This window comes from Rana temporaria, chromosome 9, assembly GCF_905171775.1.
Source record: "Rana temporaria chromosome 9, aRanTem1.1, whole genome shotgun sequence".
NCBI classification, from domain to species: domain Eukaryota; kingdom Metazoa; phylum Chordata; class Amphibia; order Anura; family Ranidae; genus Rana; species Rana temporaria.
This window is the reverse complement of record NC_053497.1, coordinates 115,489,089-115,513,015: the sequence shown is the minus strand read 5'-3', so window position 1 is coordinate 115,513,015 and position 23,927 is coordinate 115,489,089. Positions and strand designations below refer to the sequence as shown.

Here is a 23,927-nt window from a genome sequence, read left to right as displayed (position 1 = left end):
ATAGTAATCCATCTGTAATGGACCCTGGATTCATGTCATTATGACCGGCAAGCTGGCCGAAGCATCGTGCGTGAGGGTTGTGCGGGCATCTTGGACTCAGCTTCTTCTGATGTTCCTGCAAAGAGCTTTCTCTCCACCGGCAGTGAGTGCAGATTCAGTGGGTGTCTCATTGCTGAATAAACAGCCGCCTTAACCTCACGCTTCCATCGCTCGTGACTTCGCAGTCCTCAGCCACTCTCTGCTGTCAACAGTTTTATAAAGTAAAAAATATCGGATATGTTACTCAGGATAAGCTTTCCCTTACATAAAGGGGGATTCCATTATTAGATGATTTCCATTCTTACTGTTTTCAAACACGGTTTCCCCCAATCTGATCCGCTAGATCAGTGGTTCTCAACCTTACTAGTGCCGTGACCCCTTGATAAAATTTCTCAAGTTGTGGGGACCCCTAACAGTAAAATTATTTTCGGAGCGTGGGTTGTCAGCACCCAAGGCAAGACAAGTAATTTGCGCCCCTAACTCACGGACATTTAGGGCTCCCTGAGTCCCTCCCACTCGCATACCTCCCAACTGTCCCTGATTTCGAGGGACTGTCCCTGATTTGGAGCAATGTCCCTCTGTCCCTCATTCTCCTCATTTGTCCCTCATTTTGTTCTGATCTATACAGATGTATATAAAATGCACTTTTTATCTATCAAAAAGTGTTTCCCAGTGCTAAACCTTTCATCTGATTTCTAAATTGCTGCATTTGTAAATTCCAAAAGCCAATATAAAGAAATAGTAGTGGTAAAAAAAAGCACTTGTGGGTTTAACCAATCTTATTTGTTTTGTACAATTCTTCTTTAAGGGGGCGTGGCAAGGGGTGTGTCCTATGCCTACATACTTTTGCTGATAGGTGTCCCTCATTCCCATCTCAGAAAGTTGGGAGGTATGCACTCGTACAGTATTATAACCCCTTCTGGTACATTTTAGGATGTGCCACAGTTTCTCTTTGTTCTCCTTTCTTTCCCTTTTATCTCTCGCTAACCTAATTTCTTGTTTTGTCCCCCCCCCCTTCTCTCTCTCTAGCTGTCTTTTTTGTTCTTTCTCTTATTCTTTCTCTCCTTTTTCTTTGTTCCACTCTCTCTTTTTCTCTCCCTTCCATGTATTCTCTATTTTATTCTTTCTCTTACTCCTTGGTGAGGGGGGAATGGGACGAGTGGCAGTTCTGGTGGGGGGTGGGATCAGTGGCAGTGCTGGGCAGAGTTGGAATGAGTGGCAGTGCTGGGGGGGGGATTTCTGATCAGCCAACTTAGGTGTTCTTGATCAAGGCCATCTGCTTATCTGAGAATAGTAGTGGGGACTTATAATGGCAACTATAATCACAGGTAGTGTTACTCACTGTGTCTCCGACTTTGTGGTGTCTTGTAGCAGTGACACCTATGCCGAAATCAGGATATAGGGTCTCCTCCAGCTTTCCCACTTCACCAGCCAGCTGACCGCTAGTCTCTGCCCCCCAGCAATGCCGTGAACTGAATGGGTGGCTTTAGGAACAGCCCTGCTGGGTGGCTGCGAAAAAGGCTGGGAGAGCAGCGCGGGCATCAGGAACAGCCCAGGATTTGGTGACCCCTGGAAAATTGTAATTTGACCCCCGAGGGGGTCCCGACCCCCAGGTTGAGAACCACTGCGCTAGATGGAGAGGAACAGATACCTTTCCGTTTTGTTTAGCGGATCAGATTGGAGCTGTAAATCAACACAAGTCAGTTTAGATCTATCGCTCTTTAATTGAGGTGCAGTTTATGGTCAAACACAGGGCTGGACTGGGACAAAAATTTGGCCCTGGACTTCATCCAGACTGGCCCACTCCACCCGGCCCCCCTCCCCCCGGCCACCCAAGCCCCCTCTCCCCCTTAACTAGCCATTCTACTTTATTAGAGTAGACCAGCTGGTACTGGTACTCTTAGGCCTCGTACACACAAGGGGACATGTTCGATAAAAACGGTCCGCGGACCGTTTTCATCGGACATGTCCGCTCGGAGATTTCGGTCTGATGGTTGTACACACCATCAAACCGAAATCCGCGCGGACAGGATACGTGGTGACGTGGCTGCGCCGTCGCCGCGGAGACGTGCGCGACCCTGGAAGGTCAATGCTTCCACGCATGCGTTGAATCACTTTGACGCATGCGAGGGCTTTCGGCCGAGCGGACATGTCCGGTAAGTCGTACAGACGACCGAACATGTCCAACGGACAGGCTTCCAGCGGACATGTTTCTTAGCATGCTAAGAAACATTTGTCCGCTGGAAACCTGTCCGATGCGCCGGAAAATTGTCCGGTCGGCCATACACATGACCGAACATGTCCGCGGACCAGTTTCAGCAGACATGTTCGGTCGTGTGTACGAGGCCTTATAGGCAGTACCAGTGGGGAAGCTAGACATTATTTCACCCGGGGCAAAGAATCAGTTCGGTGCCCCCCCTTATGGGACAGGATTAGGCAGAAGTGAGAAGCTCCCAGGCCATAGCTGTTGAGTCGGCCGTATGTCCCCTACCCCATGCTCCTCTGTCGTCCCCCCTGCTCCTCCCCCTGCTTCTCTGTTCCCCCCAGGTGAGCGCTGCGGGAAGGGAGAGACAGGGGAGCGGAGGGGGGTGGCGGTCCGCTGTTACTGAAGCCGGCCCACTGAGCCATCGGCCCACCGGGAAACTCCCTGTAGTCCCAATGGCCAGTCCATCCCTGGTCAAACACCGAACATGCAACCACATGACGCTGGAAAAGCCACCACAGGGACCCAGGCCATCCATTTTATAAGCCTGGTAACACTGATTCTGGCCCTTACTAACAGATGCCCCTTTGTTGAGAGGTTTTTCCCCTGGCAACCAATGGTGACACCCACTGTTGCCAAGAAGAGAAGGGTGGACACCAGCACCTAGAATACTATGGGGGTTATTTACGAAAGGCAAATCCACTTTGCACTTGAAATTGCACTGAAAGTGCACTTGGAAGTGCAGTCGCTGTAGATCTGAGGGGTAGATCTGAAATGAGGGGAAGCTCTGCTGATTTTATCATCCAATCATGTGCAAGCTAAAATGCTGTTTTTTATTTTCCTTGCATGTCCCCCTCTGATCTACAGCGACTGCACTTCCAAGTGCACTCTCAGTGCAATTTCAAGTGCACTTTGACTTGTAGTGCAAAGTGGATTTGCCTTTAGTAAATAACCCCGCCATGTGTGAGTGTATGAGCATCCACTACCCTTATTTGGAAAAAATGTGATAGGTTCCCTTTACACTAGTATCTCACATGCAATAACAAGATATAAGATGAATTACAATCCAGAGAGCCATTTATATTGTTATTGGCTCTTCTGTGGAAGTTAATGAGCTCAGGGCTGCAAATCGCTTAATAGCATCAGGGAGGGGATTGCTTGTACTATAACTGATTAAAGGGAAACCTGTACATGGTGCTACTTTTTATACTGTATACATTGCTTGCCATTGCTGACCTGTGCTTTTGCAAATGTTAGTGGTCTGGCTGTCAAGCTGATCCACTGGTTGCAATACCTGTGGAGTCACTGACCGGGTGTCAGGCTTAAGAGTTTGCATACTTGTTCCGTTGATTTAAAAAGTATTGCGGCGCGACAGCCAGGAAACTAGCATTCTCAAAAGGAGGTCAGCAAAGCAAAAAACTGTTTTTTCTTTAAAGTGTATCTGACCCCAAAACCAAAAATGTTATATATTGCAGGTTGTCAGTCCTTACCCACTTCAGTTTCGGAAGATTTTACCCCTTTCATGAGCAGGTCATTCAGCACTGCCCCATTTTAACTGGCATTTGTACAGTAATGCAACACTGTACCCAAACTAAATATATATCTTCTTGTTTTTTTACACAAATAGAGCTTTCGTTTGGTGGTATTTGATCATCACTGTTTTTTTAATTAAAATTTTTTGCAATATAAATTAAAAAAGGCTGAATATTTTGAAAAAAAATAACAAAAAACAATATTTTCTTACTTTCTGCTATAAAACATATACAAAAAAAAATTATTTGACCAACTGCCACTGACATCACCAGTGACATTAATACAGTGATCAGTGATCATTGTACTAATGACACTGGCTGGAAAGGGGTTAACATCTAGGGTGATCAAGGGGGTAAATATGTGCCTAATTATGTGTAATGTATGTATGCAGTGTGTTGCTCTTACTAATTGACCTCTCAGTTTCTCATGCCTACTTTGCAGATTCTTCCCTTCCTACAGAGCTCTGTGTTGTTTATCAACACAAGAGCTCTGGGCTGTGATTGCCGATCAGAGGGTTTGGGCCATAAATCATTGCTTGGGAGTTGCTGACAGGCGGGTCACATGCCCTAAACCCAGAAGTAGGCAGTGATGTACGGTAAGCCGTTTTGCCTACAGTATACTGCAGGCGGGCAGGCGCCAACTGGTTACATGTGGTGGCTGCTTTCTTTTTCTTGTCACACGCCTGCTTTTATTTTCACCAGGCGATCCTGCCAGTAACATATTTCCTGTCTTGGGGTGACAACAATCCCTCACTGTACTGTTTTTATGGAGGACCAGCCTTGTCACACCTAGGCTGCTCTCAATGGCTGCAAATTGGGTCAGACCACCCAAAATTGACATTTGAGTGTTTGGTGGATGCTGAAAAGTAAAACTTCTCAATATTTTCTTACATCTGTTGCAGACTCTGTTGATGAGATCTCCGTGTTCCCAGATCTGCATGCCTGTTCTGGCCATCATGAGGTGTTCTTTCCATCACTGCTGGATTTTCTATGTATTTTATATCACAGAGAATATAATAGGACATGCTGTGAAGCAGAATCATCCAGGTGGGTAGAAGGACAATTGGGAATGGGATTGGCAGGGCGATCCCATTGTTGGAGTATCTAAAGCAGGGGTCAGCAACCAGTAGATCGCAGGCAGGTGACTGGTAGATCGTGGTCTGGGCTTGCTGGACGATATGTTGCCTCCTCAACACCTTATTTAAACCTCTGATTGCTGTGCAATGCATGCGATTGCGACACGGGAGTATGACAATTAGAGGTTTAAATCAGGTGTGAGGAGAGGACACTGTGCCTGGTGATCTTTCACTTCTCCCATGTTAAGGTAGGTCTCCACCTCTTTAAGGTTGCCTACCCCTGATCTAAAGCATGCAAGAAGCCAGGCGCTGACTGAACTTATCACTTCTGGGTGGTCTGATCCTTTAACAAAGTTTCCTTTTCAGAAAGTTAAAAGGGGTTGTAAAGGTTTGTTTTTTATTTTCTAAATAGGTTCCTTTAAGCTAGTGCATTGTTGGTTCACTTACCTTTTCCTTCCATTTCCCTTCTAAAAGTTTTTTTTCTTTGTCTGAATTTCTCACTCTGTTTCTCCTCAGTAAGCTTGCCCCCATCATCCGAGCCGTTCTGGCTGGGGGTTAGTCAGCCAGAACATCTTACTGAGGAGGAACAGGAAGTAAGAAATTCAGCCAAAGAAAACAAGGAAAAAAAAAACATTTAGAAGGGAAATCAAAGGAAAAAGTAAAATGAACCAACAATGCACTAGCTTAACCACTTCCCGCCCGGTCAATAGTAAATTGACGTCCGGGAAGTGGTTCTGTAATCCTGACTGGACGTCTATTGATGTCCTGCAGGATTAAATGCCGGCGCGCATTTAATCCTGCAGGACATCAATAGATGTCCAGTCAGGATTACAGAACCACTTCCCGGACGTCAATTATTAAATGCCGGCGCGCTGGGAGCTGCGGTGGCTCAACGCGATTGGCACTGCGCTGACAAGCCATTCACCTCTGCAGCTAGGGGTTCGGATCCCGGTCTCGGCTACATGTGAATTGAGTTTGGTGGTCTCAGCCCGGCTCCCGGTGGGTGTGCTATGCGAGGTAAGCCTGCGCTTAGTACGCCCACCCCCCTCCCACGAAAACCACCACACTTACACGCACTCGAAATTGGGTTAACATGCACGCACTTTGACCACGCGGTCTCTAAAAAAGAGAGGCGAAGGACTAACAGGGCTGGTTGGGCGGGCAAATCCTCTCACTCCCTTATAGGGAGTCCCTCTGCCCCATTGGGCTTCAAAGCGGAGCAGGTAGGGTGGGCTGTGTGGGAGGACCCCCTCACACACCCGCCATTGCCACCCGGGGCATGGAGAAAGGTGGCAGATTGCCTCTGGGGGAGGCCTGCCTACTCCCAACTCCTGCAGTCCGGCTCCTCTCTCGAGCACACGCACAAAATACACAAAAAAAAAAATCCTGGCGCGCGCCCGTGGGGGAGCGCATCGCGGTGATCGGTGATGCGGGGTGTCAGGCTGACACCCTGCATTTCTGATCTCGGTGAAGAGCCTCCGGCGGAGGCTCTTTACCACGTGATCAGCCGTGTCCAATCATGGCTGATCACTATGTAAACAGAAAGAGCAGTTGATCGGCTCTTCCTCACTCACGTCTGACAGACGCGAGTAGAGGAGAGCTGATCGGCGGCTCTCCTGACAGGGGGCTTCGCGCTGATTGTTTATCAGCGAGCGCAGCCCCCCCATAGAAAAAAATAGGTAGAAGAATACGTATCGGCCTGAACTGAGGAAAAAAACTTTTTTTATATCTTTTTGAGGGATATTTATTATAGCAAAAAGTAAAAAATAAATATAGAATTTTTTTCAAAATTGTCGCTCTATTTTTGTTTATAGAGCGCAAAAAATAAAAACCGCAGAGGTGATCAAATACCACCAAAAAAAAGCTCTATTTGTGGGGAAAAAAGGACGCCAATTTTGTTTGGGAGCCACGTCGCACGTCCGTGCAATTGTCAGTTAAAGCGACGCAGTGCCGAATCGCAAAAACTGGCCAGGTCCTTTACCTGCATAAAGGTCTGGGTCTTAAGTGGTTAAAAGTAACCTCAGACGTCTGAAGACGGCTGAAAATTCATGCTTATTTGTTTGTCTTTAGAGACCACCATCTGCCAATGTACCCATAAGTTAGGTCCCTTTCACACTGATACGGTTTTTCCTGTGTTTTCCCTCTGCAAAAAAAATGCAAAAAAACATTTCCCTTTAAATCCGATGGGACTTTTCACACCACTGCGCTGTAAGTCCTGCATGCTGCATCTTTGGTAAGGTGTTGAAAACTGCACTAAAAACGCAGCTTCCTTTTGAATTGAATGAAAAATTGCAGCAAAATTGTGGTAAAAACGCACCACAATTTTCATTTTTGGTGCATTTTTCAGTCACATGTCCATTTTTCCCAAGTGCAGCAACCCAAAAACACATATGAAACACATCAAAATCGATTTTGCTACAGAGCAGCGTGAAAGGGCCCCAACTAGGGCAGCCATTTGGCTGTGGAATCAGGGTGGTAGTCATATCTTGCTTTATTCAGACATGGCCGGCATCTCACATCAATCAGTAGCTTTAGGAGTGGCGCAGTGGTAGTACTGGGGGCCTCATTGGGCTCCTGAGCTGACGGCTAAGCACCACTGCGCTGAACAGACGTCTCCGCGAAAGGTCACCCAGAATTATTCTACAGGCAGTGTCTGCTTCCTATTACATTTTGAGTGAAATTTATTAATTTTTTACCACATTGAAAATTGTATCCTGATAATAGTTTTCCTGTAATAGTATGCAGTTACTCAAATCTGGCCTGTAATTATTCTGGCATTAATTTGAGTTCTCAGCGTGAGAATTCTATCTCAGTGAATAGTAAAATAGATTAAAATGGATTAAATGTTGATCAGGATTGATTAAAATGGATGTGTGAAAGCTTTTCCTCTAGTCTGGAGCTGTCATTTAAAGGGAGACTGTTGTAGTAAAAAGAAACAGTACCCAGGGCTGTTTTCTCCCATCCCCCAGCCAATACTACTATGACAAATGTGACTCCACACTGCCACAAGTAATACTTAGAAATGTAGTAGCACTCATGTAGTGCCTCTCTCTCTCTTGAATAAAACACTTGTATATGTCAGTTCCAGAGTTCGCCATTACCTGAGAATTGATGCGCTGAAGTTGCTGGGGAGCATACATATAGACAGGATGTAGCTGTAAAGAGGATGGAAGGGATCTGCAGTGCTGACATGCATATATTTTTAATTATATCAACTACAATCCCTGGCTCTGGTGGCCATCATTGGTTGTATAACGTTAACATTACCACCATGCCTTACAAGTGGACAGACACAGAAGACTAATGCCGCGTACACACAATCATTTTTCGGCATGAAAAAAAAACGACGTTTTTAAAAATGTCATTTAACCACTTAAAGAGGAGTTCCACCTAAAAATGGAACTTCCTCTTAACCCACTCCTCGCCCCCTTACATGCCACATTTGGCATGTAATTTTTTTTGGGGGGGGGGGTGGGGGTTTCAGGAGAAGGGGACTTCCTGTCCCACTTTCTCCTTCCGCCGAGGGGCTGGAAAGGCGATTAGCTTAATCGCCTTTTCACAGCCCCTCCCTGTAGGCGAGTGCCTGTCCAATCGGACGGCGCCACGCTGCTCGCGCATGCGCAGTGCCGCTCGCGCAGTGGGTGCCCGGCCGTGAAGCCGAAAGCTGTCACTGCCGGGTGCCCACACTAGAAATGAAGACGCCGGCGGCGAGGGGGGGCGAGGAGCGGAGCCCCGGCCGGTGCGTCGCTGGAGCCGTGGAGCAGGTAAGTGTCAGTTTATTAAAAGCCAGCAGCTACACTTTTTGTAGCTGCTGACTTTTAATAAACTTAAAAAATGGATGGAAAACCCCTTTAAGGACCCATTCACGCCGATATACGTCAGCAGAATGGCACGGCTGGGCACATCCACGTACATGTACGTGGCTCTTAAAAGCCCAGCCGTGGGGTCGTGGGCGCGTGCACGCGAACCGGTCCGAAGCTCCGTGGCCGCGGGACTCGCGGACCCGATCGGCGATGTAGTCCCGCGATTGGTCCCCGGAGCTGAAGAATGGGCAGAGTTGTGTGTAAACACAGCTTCCCCGTTCTTCACTGTGGCGCTGACATCGATCGTGTGTTCCCTTTTATATTGAACCACAATCAATGACGTCACACCTACAGCCACACCCCCCTACAGTTAGAAACACAAATGAGGTCATACATAACCCCATCATCGCCCCCTTGTGGTTAACTCCCAAACTGAAACTGTCATTTTCACAGTAAACAATGCAATTTAAATGCATTTTTTGCTGTGAAAATTACAATGGTCCCAAAAATGTGTCAATGTGCATTTTTTAAAGTCGTTTTAAAAAAAAAAAAATTATATATGTTTTTAATACATGGCTAGACCTAGATGGAGGCGCCCTCTTGTGTTTGTTTGTTTTATATGTGCATTCACATGGACGGCTGTTTTGCCGCAGCTAAAAACATGTAAATGTTCTGTGAAATTCAAGGCTCCAGGCACTGCGATTAGCTGCATTTGTAGCTATGATTAAGCATTAATTTATAGTGCGAAACGCGTCAGGAGTTTTACTACCCTGTTGTGTGCTGTGACTTGTAGTGCATTTTTCCTTTTTTAAATAAAGACAACCATCAAGGTTTTTTGGAGTGCGGCTGTCCATATTTTCTTTTTCCATTTGTTAGCTGCATTTGTACATTGCGATTACGTGCGGCTACATGCGGCCGCGTTTAGCTGCGGTAGTCATTTCTATAGCAACCCTTTTTGTTTATTTTTAATTATGATGTGCTTCCTGTTCTTTTTTTTTTCCTCACGCTTCTATCCGCAGTTGACACAAAAGACTGCGATTACCTGTGGTTATTTGCATATAGCTGCGCTAAATCGCATCTGGACGCATTCAATTCTATTTTTTCTATTCACACCAAACCGCATGTAACGAAATCGCAGCTAAACGCTGTGTGTGCTTTTAGCTGCGGTAGAAAACTAGAAAATCTGCAGCTAAAAGCACCATTCTATCAGTCCGTGTGAAAGGGGCCTTAGGATTTCAAGACTTATGCCGCGTACACACCATCACTTTATGCGATTAAAAAAACCGACGTTTTAAATCATGAAATAAAACGAAGTTTTTTAAACTTCATTTTCAAAAAAGACGTTACCTACACACCATAGTTTTTTCAAAATGCTCTAGCAAAGCGCGGTTACGTTCAGCACTCTTTTCCATTGAAGCTAGCTTCATAACTTGCTTCTGAGCATGCGCGGGTTTAAAAACGTTGTTTTAAACGTCGTTTTGCCCCCACACTATCATTTTAATTGACACAAAAAATGACGTTTTGAAAAACGACACAAAAAATTGAAGCATGCTTCAATTTTTTTTGTCGTTTTTCCCAAGACATAAAACAACGTTTTCCCCCACACACGGTCATTTTAATTGACGTTTTTCAAACCGTCGTTTTTTTTCATCACATAAAGTGATGGTGTGTACGCGGCATTATTCTGAGAGGAGCTGCATCCATTTCACCTTCCCTACCACTCTCCTGGTCCTCTTATGTGCATCAACATGCCGGCAGGTGCCACAGAAGCTGCAAAGCTATAGTAGTGAATAGCTGTGTCACCCTGCTGCCTATGCAGTGAAGCAAAGTTGGGCTAATCTGATTTTGGTGAATCTATATAGTGAGGCGAGAGCCGGGTGAATCTTAGCAGTAAAGCAGAGCCGGGTAGGGTGACCACATTTCCAAACTACCATTCAGGGACACCCTCCCTTCCCAAAAATCAACTTGTGCTATAACGAATCACAGCACAGTGATTAGACACAAGAGGCGGGATTTATTTTCTCTCCAATCACAAGCAGGGGGCGGGGATTGTGCTCCCCCAGGCATTCCGGGCAAGGACAAGTACTGTCAGTGAGTAAAGCGGTGATGTGGCGGCCTTTTTTGGGGGCATCAGATTGGCCCGGGGGATGGCTGTGTCAGTTTCATTCCGGGACACTGTATTGTCCTGGAATGAATGTGCCCGGGACAGACCTGCAAAATGCGGGACTGTCCCGGACAACCCGGGACACGTGGTCACCCTAGAGCCGGGTGAATCTTAGCAGTAAAGCAGAGTTGGGTTAATCGTAAGGCTGGCCAAAGTGGATTACAAATATTTTTGCAGGTAAAACCATTTGTAGAACTAGTTATTTAGCCAGAAGTTAGCACATTTATTCGTGCTACATACTGTACTCTTTAGGTAATAAATTAGGCATGACATTAGATGACCTACCAGGGCTCGGGAACTTAGAAGATTCATCTTGAGAATGTTACTAAAACAGTAACCGCAGGCTGACCGCAGGCTGGAAAACTCACCTACAGAGCAGATGTCGTTAAAGTGATCCTCGCCCTCCTCTGCGTGGATGAGATCGTTTTTACTTTTCTTAATGGTAGCTCGTTTCAGCACTAGGAGGAAGAGGAGAAGATATATTATTCATTACATTGCAGTATGTTAGAACGTAGCCGTTTCCTGTGTGCCGACGCGTCGGGCCATGGAAGTAACAAGCAAGACTCGGGCTGTGCGCATCTCTGCGCTGAGCAGAAAATTAAAAGTGACTGGTGGGATTAAAACACCTCATAAGATAGAAAACTGTTTAAATGACCTGTCAATCATACAGGACTGACAGGCATGTCTTCCGCAAGCTATCATGGCAGACATACTGTACGCTCATCCATGATACAAACTTGAAAAAAAAAAAAAAAAGAATAGAAACAGCTTCCACTCCTGTATATTGAGAAGTTAAAGAAAATCTATCCCTACCTAAAAGAAAATATGCAGCTATTCACCAAACAGACTAATTGGCGTTTCTACAATGGATAAAAGTAAGGTATCCCGATACCGATAATAGTATCGGGACCGATACTGAGCATTTGCGCGAGTACTTGTACTCGCGCAAATGCTCCCGATGCTTCACCCGATACTTTTTTTTTTTCAGAGAGAGAGCGGGCGGAGAGGGGGCGGAGAGCGGAGCAGAGCAGTCCTCACAGAGAAAGCCAAGTCAACAGTCGCCCAACCCCCCCCCCCCCCCCGCTGCCGCCTAGTTGATCTGCGCGTCCCAGGATTGGATGTGTGATCTGTCTATCAAAGTCCCCGGACAAGGGGGAGGGGCTACATATGACGAGGTGTGGCGGGGGAACACACAGCTATTCAAATGAAAGCTGTAATGTTCCCTGCGCTGATCAACTTGGCAACGGCGGCGAGGGCTTGGCTTTCTCTTTGGGGACATGGCTGCATTTGTGGGGGACATGGCTGCATTTGTGGGGGACATGGCTGCATTTGGGGACACATTTTAAAAAAAGTATCGGTATTCGGTATCGGCGAGTACATGAAAAAAAGTATCGCTACTTGTACTCGGTCCTAAAACAGTGGTATCGGGACAACCCTAGATAAAAGTTTGAGATGGATAATGGCAAGCTGTAAGTAAGTGCTCATTAACACCAGGTGTGTTATTTGCTAGGTCATTTCCAAAGCAGTTAAAGGCCCCGTTCACATCGGGCTGATTTAACATGCAAAATGTCAAATCGCATGCCAAGTCAGAGCCTATTGCCGGCAATGGCACGCCCAAATCGGTGCGACACCAACTTTGCGGCGCCGCACCGATTCCCAAAAGTAGTTCCTGCACTACTTTTGGCGACCTCTGGGGCGATTTCAATAGACGTCTGTGCATGAACCGGCACACATGTCCTTTAAATCGCCCCCAAAATCACACTGAAATGCAGGTTTGAAATTGTCCGAGTTCAGCTGAACTTGCGTGATTTCAAACTCGCCCTCAGTATGAACGAGGGTAAAGTGATACTAACGTCTAGGTTTTTTTTGTTTAAAAATAACAAACATGTTGTACTTACCTGATTTGTGCAGCTGGTTTTGCACAGAGAACCCCAGATTCTCCTCCTCTTCTCGGGTCCCTTACCGGCGCTCCTGACCCCTCCCTCATGCAGAGTGCCCCTTCAGCAAGCAGCTTGCTATGGGGGCACCGAGCCCAGCCACTGCTCTGTGTGTCCATTTGGACACGGAGACATGGCTCTGCCCCACCCCCCTCTCTCAATGACTTTGATTGACAGCAGCGGGAGCCAATGGTGCCTGCTGTGTCTCAGCCAATCAAGAGTGAGAGTCCAAGACAGCCGAGACTCTCATGCAACGTCGCTGGATCGAGATGGGCTCAGGTAAGTATTAGGGGGACTGAGGAGGGCTGCTGCACACAGGTTTTTTATCTGAATGCATTAAGATTAAAAAACCTTCTTCCTTTACAACCACTTTAAAAGTTTAAATCTAATTTTGCTTGTTCAGGCAAATTCCGGACCTTTAGCCCTTTGTTCAGAAGCAGAACTTTATATATAGCAAGTTTTTCTCCTGCTTATATACAGTATTTTTCAATTGTTGGGAAAGCAGCAACCGGGATTCTCACAACATCATTAACAAAATATGATCATGTCTATATTTGGTCAATGACATCACCCAGGAGTATGTGGCCTGGTATGCACCCTCCTTTCTGTTCCACCATGCTGCATGCACAGATAAAGGTCTGGTGTGTATTCTTTGGGGGACGCTATGTTTTTTTTTTATAGATTTTTGTATGGGGTCTTCCCTATAAAATCCATACCAAACTGTCATTAAATATAAGGGCTTTGTATGTGTTTTGGGGGTAACCACACAATATTTTTTTTGTGGGGGATACCTGATTAACATCTATGTCGATATAGTCTGTTATAAATGAAGGGAATCCCAGACAGAAGTAAAGAGGCCGAAGCTGTCATTTGCCGGAAATTTAAACAGCATTGTTTTTTATTTTGTAAAAGTCAGTTTTGCTGCAGTAGGTTGTATACATCAAACAGATGCACCACTACACAGCCAGGGCATCCCCCAGGAATGCTTTTTAACCTGTTCCCTACTGTGCTGTAGCCAAAAGACAGCTACAGTGCGGCTCTCATTGGGCATGCTCTCTGACATGTGTGTCACAGTTGAGGCCTCGTACACACGGCCGAGTTTCTCGGCAAAAACCAGCAAGAAGCTTGCTGTTTTTTTTTTTTTTGCCGAGGAAACCAGTCGTGTGTACACTTTTCAACGAGGAAACCGCAGAGGATCTCGTCGGGCCAAAAAGAAAGCATGTCTTCTTTTTCCCCGACGGCAATGGGAAAAGTTGGCTCGCCGAGATGCTCGGCGGCTTCACAAGGAACTCGACGAGCAAAACGTTGTGTTTTGCCCGTCGAGTTTCTCGGCCGTGTGTACGAGGCCTTAGAGTAAAGGGCCAATCACAGAGGCCCTTTACCATGTGATCAGCTGTGTCCAAGACAGCTGGTTACATGTAAAACAGACTTGCTGGTTATCTGCATTCCTTTCCTTACACGCTGTCTGTGTGAGGAAAAGAGAGCCTCTAACCAGCAAGTCTGACAGGGCACAGTGAGTAGGTTGTTTAAACTGATAATTAGTGCCCTGATTATCAGTGTAGCTCATCAGTGCCACCTATCAGTGCCCATCAGTGCCACCTATGAGTGCAGCCTTGTCAGTGCCTGTCAGCGCTGCCTCATTAGTGCCCATCAGTGCAGTCTCATCAGTGCCCATCAGGGAAGAAGAAAAATTACTTATTTGCACAATGTTATAACATAAACTTTTTGGTCTTTGTTTGTTTAGCAAAAAATAAAAAACCCAGCAGTGATTAAATACAACCAAAACAAAGCTCTGTCTCAAAAAATTATAAACATTTTATATGGGTACAGTGTTGCATAACTGCGCAATTGTCATTTAAAGTGTAAAGGCACTGAAAGCAGAAAATTGGCCTGGGCAGGAAGGCGGTGCAAGTGCCCAGTATTGAAGTGGTTAAAGAAAACTATGGGATGTTAATGTTGCTCTTTAAACATTATTAAAATGTCTGCTAGCTACCAAACCTAATTATTAAACATGTTTTGCTTTGGTTCATGTTCCCAGCCCCAATATCATTTGTTTGGCAATCCTTTGCCTATTAGCCTAGAAGATTGCATTATTGTTTTTAAACATTCGGCTCCCGTTGATTTTAATGGGGTTCAGATTTGGCACCTGTACTTCATTGTTGTTCACTGAACCTGTCTCGAATGGAACTCAGGCATGTTTAGCTCATCCCTAATTGGCAGTACTACAGTGATCAGCACAATCTTCTGGGTCCTGTGCTTTTGTGTCTTCCCCTCTGAGTGAGTGACCCCCTGTGGTCAGTATACAATCAGAGAATGTCTTGTATTAGTTGAAAAAATTCAAGGTGTTCCATGAATGGTGAAAAAATTCAAGGGGCTAGATTCAGATAGCCCTGCGTAATGTTGTGCGGGCGTAACGTATCTCCGATACGTTACGCCGCCGTAAATTAGGGCGCAAGTTCCGTATTCAGAAAGAACTTGCGCCCTAAGTTACGGCGTAACGTATGTGGGCCTGCGTAAGCCCGCCTAATTCAAATGGGGATGATGTGGGCGTGTTTTATTTAAATGAATGGTGACCCCGCGTATATTACGTTTTTTAACGAACGCCGCATGCGCCGTTCGTGAAAGAATCCCAGTGCGCATGCTCGAGATTCCGCTGCAAATCGTCATTGCTTTCGACGTGAACGTAAATTACGTCCAGCCCTATTCGCTAACGACTTACGCAAACGACGTAAAATTTTCAAAATTTGACGCGGGAACGGCGTCCATACTTAACATAGGATACGCCTCATATAGCAGGGGTAACTTTACGCCGGAAAAAGCCTAACGTAAACAACATAAAAAATAGCGCCGGGCGGACGTACGTTTCTGAATCGGCATAACTACCTAATTTGCATATTCCTCGCGTAAATATACGGAAGCGCCACCTAGCGGCCAGGGTAAATATGCAGCCTAAGATACGATGGTGTAAGACACTTACGCCAGTCGGATCTTAGGGGAAATCTATGCGTAACTGATTCTATGAATCAGGCGCATAGATACGACGCCGCAACTCAGAGATACAACGGCGTATCTGGAGATACGCCGTCGTATCTCGTACATGAATCTAGCCCAAGGTGTTCCATGAATGGTGGTAGTGCAGAGCCAATGACCCCCTGCGGTCAGTGTGTACATGGCACAGGATCCAGACGATTGATGCAATCACTGTAGTGCCCACAGGTTTGAGATATACAGTACATGCTTACATTGTGCCAAGCTGCACTAATGTAACTATGCAATAAAAATCATACCTGGAGTTCAGCTTTAATGAAAGAAAATCACTTTATTTTGAGAGAAAAAAATAACTTTACCAAAAATAACACATTGTAGTGGAACTATGGAGAAAATACAGTAGCATTTACATGGCAGATTTTTATTTTTTCAGAGCAAACCTTTAACATATTTCTATTATTTGTTGATTCTGGGGGGAAATCTGGATTATTTGTTATTATTCCACTTTCATTTATTTTTCTACAGAACTATGGCCTTGTACTGTAGCACTTATTTATAAGGGTATCTGCACTCACAGTTTTCTCTTAGTCCCCCTGCAGAGTCCCATAAATACCTGTTGTTCCTGCCGGTGAAGTCCACCTAATGCAGCTTCCTGCGACGCCGTGGCAAGGATGCTGCACTGCTCCTGAATTCAAAGCAGAGTTGTTACTCTCATGTAGGTTGTGCCTACTTGCACTACAGTGAGAAGAGATAATGCAGGGTGTGTGGCTATTAGCGTTGTCATTGCAGCGTGTCACTCAGCACATTGGCCACACCTTGGCCTCCCACTGCTGCTATCGGTGTAACCCTCCCATTGTGAGCTGCAGTGTCTGTGAGGCGGAGGGTGGGAGATGCAAACGATGGACAATTTGGCTTAGTCACAGAAGGTAAAGAAAGTTTCCCTTAATTTTTTGAGGCTTGTGCATTACATAGTAAGTGGATTTAGGACTTGTTTACAGGAGACATCAGTTGTACTTTTACAGGGTTACTATGCTGCCTGTTCTGCAGTGATAAATGCAGGGGTGTATTTAGGTTTTGTGCTGCCCTAGGCCTGACGAAACTCGCGCATCCCCTACTTTATATATGACGCACCCCTTCCTGTCAAGACTACACCCCTTCCTTTTTAAGACATTGTCATGTCATTTTCATGGGATGAGGACAGAGGGACGCAGTGGGATGAGGACAGGGGGATAGGGTGGGATGAGGTCAGGGGGACAGGGTGGGATGAGGACAGGGGAACAGGGTGGGATGAGGACAGGGGAACAGGGTGGGATGAGGACAGGGGGACAGGGTGGGATGAGGACAGGGGGACAGGGTGGGATGAGGACAGAGGGACAGCTTTTTTGCCACCCCTGCAAAGTGCCGCCCTAGGCCTGGGCCTTGTCGGCCTAGGCCATAATACAGCACTGGATAAATGCCCCCTGTAATGGACAGGGAAGTCTTCAGTTGGCCATACACTGACTGAAATTTGAAATTTTGATTAGTGTGTGGCTGTCCATGCTCAACAGAAATTGAGCGTTTTGAGTAGTCCCTCTAGTCTGCTGCTTTTATATATATATATTTTTTCTTATTTAACCTTTTTGTCTGAGCATGGATCTGTTTTAATACACTTACTGTTTACTGAATGTTATTATTACAGGCAAAAACCACATACAATGACCAAAATGCAATATTTTTACTGAAGTAATTCTGTAAAACAGGTGCAATGAAAGGCATATTGACTTTAGATTTTTTTTTTTTTTTTATCAAAAAAAAAAAAGTTGTTTTTAAGCATTTTAAATTGTTGTAATCAGTATTTACAGTATAGTGAAGAGTGTATAAAGAGAGGGAGGCTATTGTTTTTTTTGCGGTCTCTCCCTGATGGAAAGATTTCCCCTCACTTTTGCCCATTGTGACACAACAGGAAGTGAGAAAAAAATCTCTCCAATGAGGACACAGACAGCAATAAAATTCTAATGAAAATTTGAATCCTTCTCCATATCCATATGTAGCAAAAAAATTGTTTTGGCCAGAGTGCTATTATCCTCCTTGGATGAAAAAAATGAATTTCATTTTTTTTTCTCAAACTTGACATTTACAGATGCTTTTAATTGAAATAGGATATTGTGATTTATTGTAATGCCATCTTACCATCTAAGGGGGATTTCTCCTCAGCATTTTTATCTTCTTCTGCAAGCATGACTTCCTCTGCGGAGAAAAATAAAGCAGAGAGAATAAGGGCGAGAAGTGATGTTAAGGCTTCATTTCCATGGACGTTTTTACAGCTTTTTAAAAAAAATTTTTTTTTTTTTTTGAGCTGGAGCTCAAAAACGCAACGGTAGCGTTTTTGAGCGTTTTTGCGCATTTTAGCGTCTTTTAACGTCTGGCGTTTTTACAGCTCTAACGCTGGAGCTTCAGAACGCACTGGTCCTGGGTTTTTTTTGCAGCTTAAAAACGGCTCAGCCATCTACAGCTCAAAAACGTCACGGTGGGCATGAGGCCATAGACTAACATGGAGAGCCGTTTTTAAGCTGAAAAAAACGCTCAGAAAAGTGGCTGTAAAAACGTCCATGGAAATGAAGCCTAAAAGTATTGTATGTATTTACTGGATCTATGGAAAGGAATTTTTTCCATTTGCCAATAAATGTAAGAAACCTCTACACTCCAGTACTGATGGAAAGAATTACTCTGTTCTGAATTCCCCACCAAGTATCCATTTTCCACGTATTGCCCAACAGCTTCAGGGATTCTAGAACTCAGAACCACTGGCTGACTTTTTTAGGGTATCACAGCCCACCTTCTGCATCCCATTGGATTCCAATACCGGCCATTGAAACCACACAGGATTCTGAGGTCAATAAAAGCCAGCCAGGTGACTACACTCAGCAGCCGTAGCCTCAGAGCTACATGCCAGGGCTGATAAAATGGCTAAAAGGAAGAGGTTATGAAAGAATTCATGACATATTCTGCAGTGCTGTACAAAGACTGAACCAGAAGAGCTTACAATCTAATGTCCCCAACAAAGTCACAGACTTTGATTATTATTTTTATACATTTATATAACTCTGACATATTCTGCAGTGCTGTACAAAGAACACGGACATTCACAATTTCACTATAATGCTGCCTACACCATAGTCACACAAATTCTTATTAGTCATTTATAAAGCTTTGACATATTGCGTAGTGCTGTACAGAGAACACTAAAGAAGCTATATCAGTGTCTGCACCAAAGCAGCTTACACTCTAATGCCCCTATACTTTTTGTCATTTTCAACGGTGCTGAAGAGACAACATCCAACTACTCACATCAGTCTCTGCTCCAGAGGAGCTTACACTCCAATGCCCCTCTAATCAATCACACACTAATTATTTTTTTTTACACATATTCATTAATAGTAGCTCTCACATATTCTGCAGTGCTGTACTAAGAACACTGAACCATTCACATTGCCCTCTGCCCCAGAAGAGCTTGCAATCTAATGTTACCTCGTAGGGTTCATTTGCTCAGATGCCTTTTGACCCTAAAGTATATTTTTAGACTGTGGGAGAAAACACACCCACATAGGAACACTGGAAACAGAACACATGACCCTGGTGCTGCAATGGCACAGTGAAAACCACCAGGTCACCATCTAGGACAGGGTTTCTCAACCAGGGTTCCATGGAACTCTAGGTTTCCTCCAGAGGTTGCTAGGGGTTCCTTGAGCAATGAGAAATTTCTGCCTCTCAGATAAGTTTACCCTGACACCCATAGGTGTGCGCACAGGGTGTGCCGGGTGTGCCCAGGCACACTCTAATCACCCTGTGCAGCACAGATTCCCCCTACTGCTCCTTCCCTCTGCAGCACTACCGGCATTCCTCTTCTCCTCTCGACTGTTGCTTCGGGGATGTTTTAGGATGAGTGAGGGAAGGGGCTGGTAAATATGTATTTATCAGCCTCTTCCCTTTCTGAATGAACATGGTGAGCGATCGGTAGTGTGTGTTTGAGCTTTGGGGTGCACACCCTAATGCAATAGGCTGCGCACACCTATGCTGACACCATTGATCTTTTTAAATATCTATAAGGGAGAAATTCTTCCCAATGACTACAAGTGTAAGGAGCATTCTTCCCACCGACCACCACACTAATGTATCATGAGTTGTAAATATAGTATTTTTAGCAGGGGTCCCCTGAGACTGGAAAGTTAGATCAAGGGTTCCTCTGGCTTAAAAATGTTGAGAAGGGTTGATCTAGGAGCTATTTTGCTTTGCAGCCAAGCCATCTCCTGCCAGGCACCACAATATAGAATATATTTATAAAAAAGAATTACCCCTTGAACTCTGAAGTTGGGAAGAAAATCTGTTGTCTTTGAGTATACAAGGCTGAGATACAATTGGCTTACCTGCCTTGAAGATCCACTCAAGATAGCCATTAAGCTCACGTTCTATTTGCTGCTGGCGCCTGAGTTTGAGGAATGCCCGCCGGTTCTCCACCCTCTCACGTTCTTTTGCAAACTCCCTACAAAGCAAGGCACACATTTTCTGAGAGTGAATATAAAAAAGCGATTTATAATCTCATTTAAAAGAAAAATATTGTGTACGAAAACTGAAATACTTGTACTTTGATCAGTCAATCAATGCAAAACTGATATTTCCAGTGGATGTAGGAGAGCTTCTCCTGTTTCACGGGGACTCTATTAATGAGATGTATTTATTTTTTTGAGGTAGTAGGTTGCTAGTTTAGGGTAGTTTTTTTTTTTTTGCTAAAAGTTGTGAAAATGTTATGAAAATACCACATTACAAGTTTTAAAGTCTGATAGCTGAATAGGGCATTAAAGAGATTTTGTTGACATTTTTGTGCAGGTATTATAGGAGTTTTTTATTTGATGTTCCTCAAGGCCCCTTTCACACTTGTGTAACTTTTCCTGCAACTTTGCACATCAGAGTTGCATGACAAGTCATAATCCATTATTCCCAATGCTAACCATTCCTATCTGTGGGAGTTCAAGTCGCACCGACTTCAAAGTAGTCCCTGTACTACTTTGGTCCGACTTTGATGCAAGTTGAGGTCCATAGACCACAAGTTTACACAGGCATTCCTTGAAATCGCAGCAAAATCACGCTTTTTTTTTCTTGTCGCAGCAGTGTGAAAGGGGCCTAAGGCTAGGTTCACACTGGTGCGAATTTCCTCTCAGTTTTCACAGTGAATTTCCAAAGCAGCTGTTCGGCTGCGATTTAGATGTGGTTCAGATGTGAATTTTTGTAGCAAGCAGCCAGTGGCTCCTTTAACATTAGCTGGTTGTTAAGGAGCGGGCCGGGAAGACGGCCGCAGCATCCTTAACAACGGATGACTCGTCAGCTGTCAGCAGGGTTCCTCACTGATAGCTGAATGTAAAGAACTGTGAAAAAACGGCATGGGGATCCAAAGTGTCCATACCAGACCCTTATCTGTGCATGGCCGGAAAAGGGGGGGGAGCGAGCACCCCCCCCGAACCTGGCCACATGCCCTCAACATAGGTTTAATTAGGCGCTAAAGCATGCCACAAACATAGTTCACAAGTGAAGGAAATTAACCAGAAGCACGCTGTAGAATCTTTTGTAGGTAAAACATTTTTGTTACAGACAAATTACATCAGGGCCCCCTAAGACTGGTCAGGAAGTTCTTGCTGATGTTGTAATAAAGGCATACAAAAAAAAACATCTCATTCCTTCCATGCGCCAACTATACCTAAAATATCACTTTTGGGTGGACATGCCCTTTAATATAAATAATCTTTCAATATGTATTTCAAATCCTTGTGCCGGATTCAAAGAGATTTGCGCATTATTTACGGAGGCGCAGGGCAACGTTTTTGCCCTGCGCCCCTGCAAATTTGCTCCGCTGCCCTTGATTCACGGAGCAGAAGCTCCGTGAATTGCGCGGGCACGCCGGCAAAATGCCCGGCGCTAGAGCACGCAATTTAAATGATCCCGTAGGGGGCGAGAATCATTTAAATTAGACGCGTTCCCGCGCCGATCGTAGAGCGCATGCTCCGTCGGGAAACTTTCCCGACGTGCATTGCGGCAAATGACGTCGCAAGGACGTCATTTGCTTCAAAGTGAATGTGAATGGCGTCCAGCGCCATTCACGATTCACTTGCACAAACAACGTAAAATTCAAATTTTGCGACGAGGGAACGACGGGTATACGTAACATGGGCTGCCCCTGCTAATAGCAGGGGCAGCCTTGCGCGAAAAACCGCCGTACGTAAATGATGTAAATTGCGTACACAGGGCTCGCGCAACGTTGTGAATCGGTGTTAGTATGCAATTTGCATACTATACACTGAGCACAACGTGAACGCCACCTAGCGTCCACCGCAAGAATGCAGCCTAAGATATGCGGGCATAAGAGCCTTATGCCGCGCAGATCTTAGGCTGCAGTCGGCGTAACGAGGTTCCTGAATCAGGAGCCCTTGTTACGCCGGGGCAAGTAAGCAATTGCGCTGTGTAACCTATGGTTACACAGGCGCAATTGCTTCTTGAATCCGGCCCCTTGTTTCTATATATAATATTGAAATCAATATATAATCTGTGATTAAATACACATGCAGACAACCACATTTTGGACATAGCCAGACTATCTTAGGTGTAGCTGTTATCTCACAGCTATGGGTAACTTTATTAGTGCCGCATAGTGATTGTACTTTACGGTTCTTCTCCACAGTGCAAATCTAGCAGTGTGCAAGGGCTGATAAGGAACAACAAACTGTCTAGAAGATGGTTCAGCAAGGATGTCAACTGATTGCCTAATCTACAGATGGCCAATAGAGGACTAATCCACAAAAAATAAAAGGCAATCATAAAAAGTACTCAGTGACAAGTCTGAAAAATATAAAATACTCATTAAAAAGCTCCTTTTAGGTAAAGGTTACAAAAACCTGAAATGTTTGATATATACCACAGTGCCCTTGTCAGTTGATCCCATTCCCATATAAAAGTAATAAACTTAAAAAAAACTGAAGATTCCTTTTAAGATGAAAATTGGAGATCCAAGAGCCCTAAAAAGGATCTCTGTGGGGCCAGGTCGCGTCTCGTTACACCCATGGTCCAGGCTTTTTATGTGAGCTGGCGAGGTCAGTAAGAAGAAAGATTGATTTTAATGGACTGATAAAAAATAATTGCAAGCCTTAGAGGAAATGAAAGAGGACTAAAATAGAGAAGGAAATAACGGGAGAAGCTGTGCAGGGAGACAAAGATGAAAGCGGAACAGAGACCGTTGGACGCGTGTCATCCTCTGCTCTCTATGATGAATAATTTAGAGTCGCAGCTCAGCCTAGCGGTGTGATCCTGTGCTATGATGTCTACCCCCTGTGGGGCTCAGTGATAGGTCACTCCAAGAGTCGCCAGCAAACAAGACTTACTGGTGGGGGGGTGCACGACAACAATGGCGACAAACAAAGGCGATTCTCCCTCGTCCTCCTTAGAGAGGATGTTTGTGTTCCCAGAGGAGTGGTAGAAAACAGAGTAACATCATCTAAATGCCAGCTTTAGACTGTCGGGTGTCTGACGAAGAACTGACAAGAGATTTGCAGCGTCAGGACCCAGCACTAAACTTTTTCTCCAATGGGCGTGTGCAAAGAACGTGCAATGGATGCCGCTCTTCCTTTTCTTTGGAGATAATTGAACAATTGGTTGCAGCAATGTGATATAAATAATCAGAAGCACCCTACAATGCATTCTTGAATCTGCTACATCCCTTTGGGCCGTGTGTGATCACATAGCGGAATAATTGCAATAAATTACCCCAGATAATCCGCTACGGGTTCACTGAAAATCTGCCACAAACAGGAGAATCTTGCAGCCAGATATGAAGCCTGCTGGTCCTTCCATTGAGCACCGAACGGCAGGGTCGATCCTAGGCAGGGTGCACAGGGTGCATTGCACCCAGGCGCCTGCAGAGGTGGGGGCGCCAAACATCTGACAGACTCTCTAACAGAAGCCCTCTCTGTGTCCTGTGTATTTTGTTTATTATTAAGAGATCACGTAAGGATCCGAGGTTAATGAAGACTTTGTGGGGGAGCATCTCTGTGGTTGAGTCGTTGCCATAGAAACATTTGTGAAGGGGAGGAGTTAGTAACATGACGATGCCCATGTGGGGGCACCAGAAATATTTCTGCACCCAGGCGCCTGTGACCCTAGGATC

General features: G+C 45.1%; 1 protein-coding gene across 1 annotated transcript in view; it reads right to left on the bottom strand.

Moving 5' to 3' along the window:
• CACNA1B (calcium voltage-gated channel subunit alpha1 B) overlaps positions 1-23,927 on the bottom strand; it is a 417,311-nt gene that overhangs the window by 175,969 nt on the left and 217,415 nt on the right. The window contains exons 7-9 of the mRNA XM_040324212.1: positions 20,146-20,261; positions 17,912-17,968; positions 11,186-11,275 (exon numbers count right to left, since the gene is read on the bottom strand). Of these exons, the coding sequence (XP_040180146.1) occupies positions 11,186-11,275; positions 17,912-17,968; positions 20,146-20,261 (263 nt within the window). The remainder of the gene's footprint in view (positions 1-11,185; positions 11,276-17,911; positions 17,969-20,145; positions 20,262-23,927) is intronic.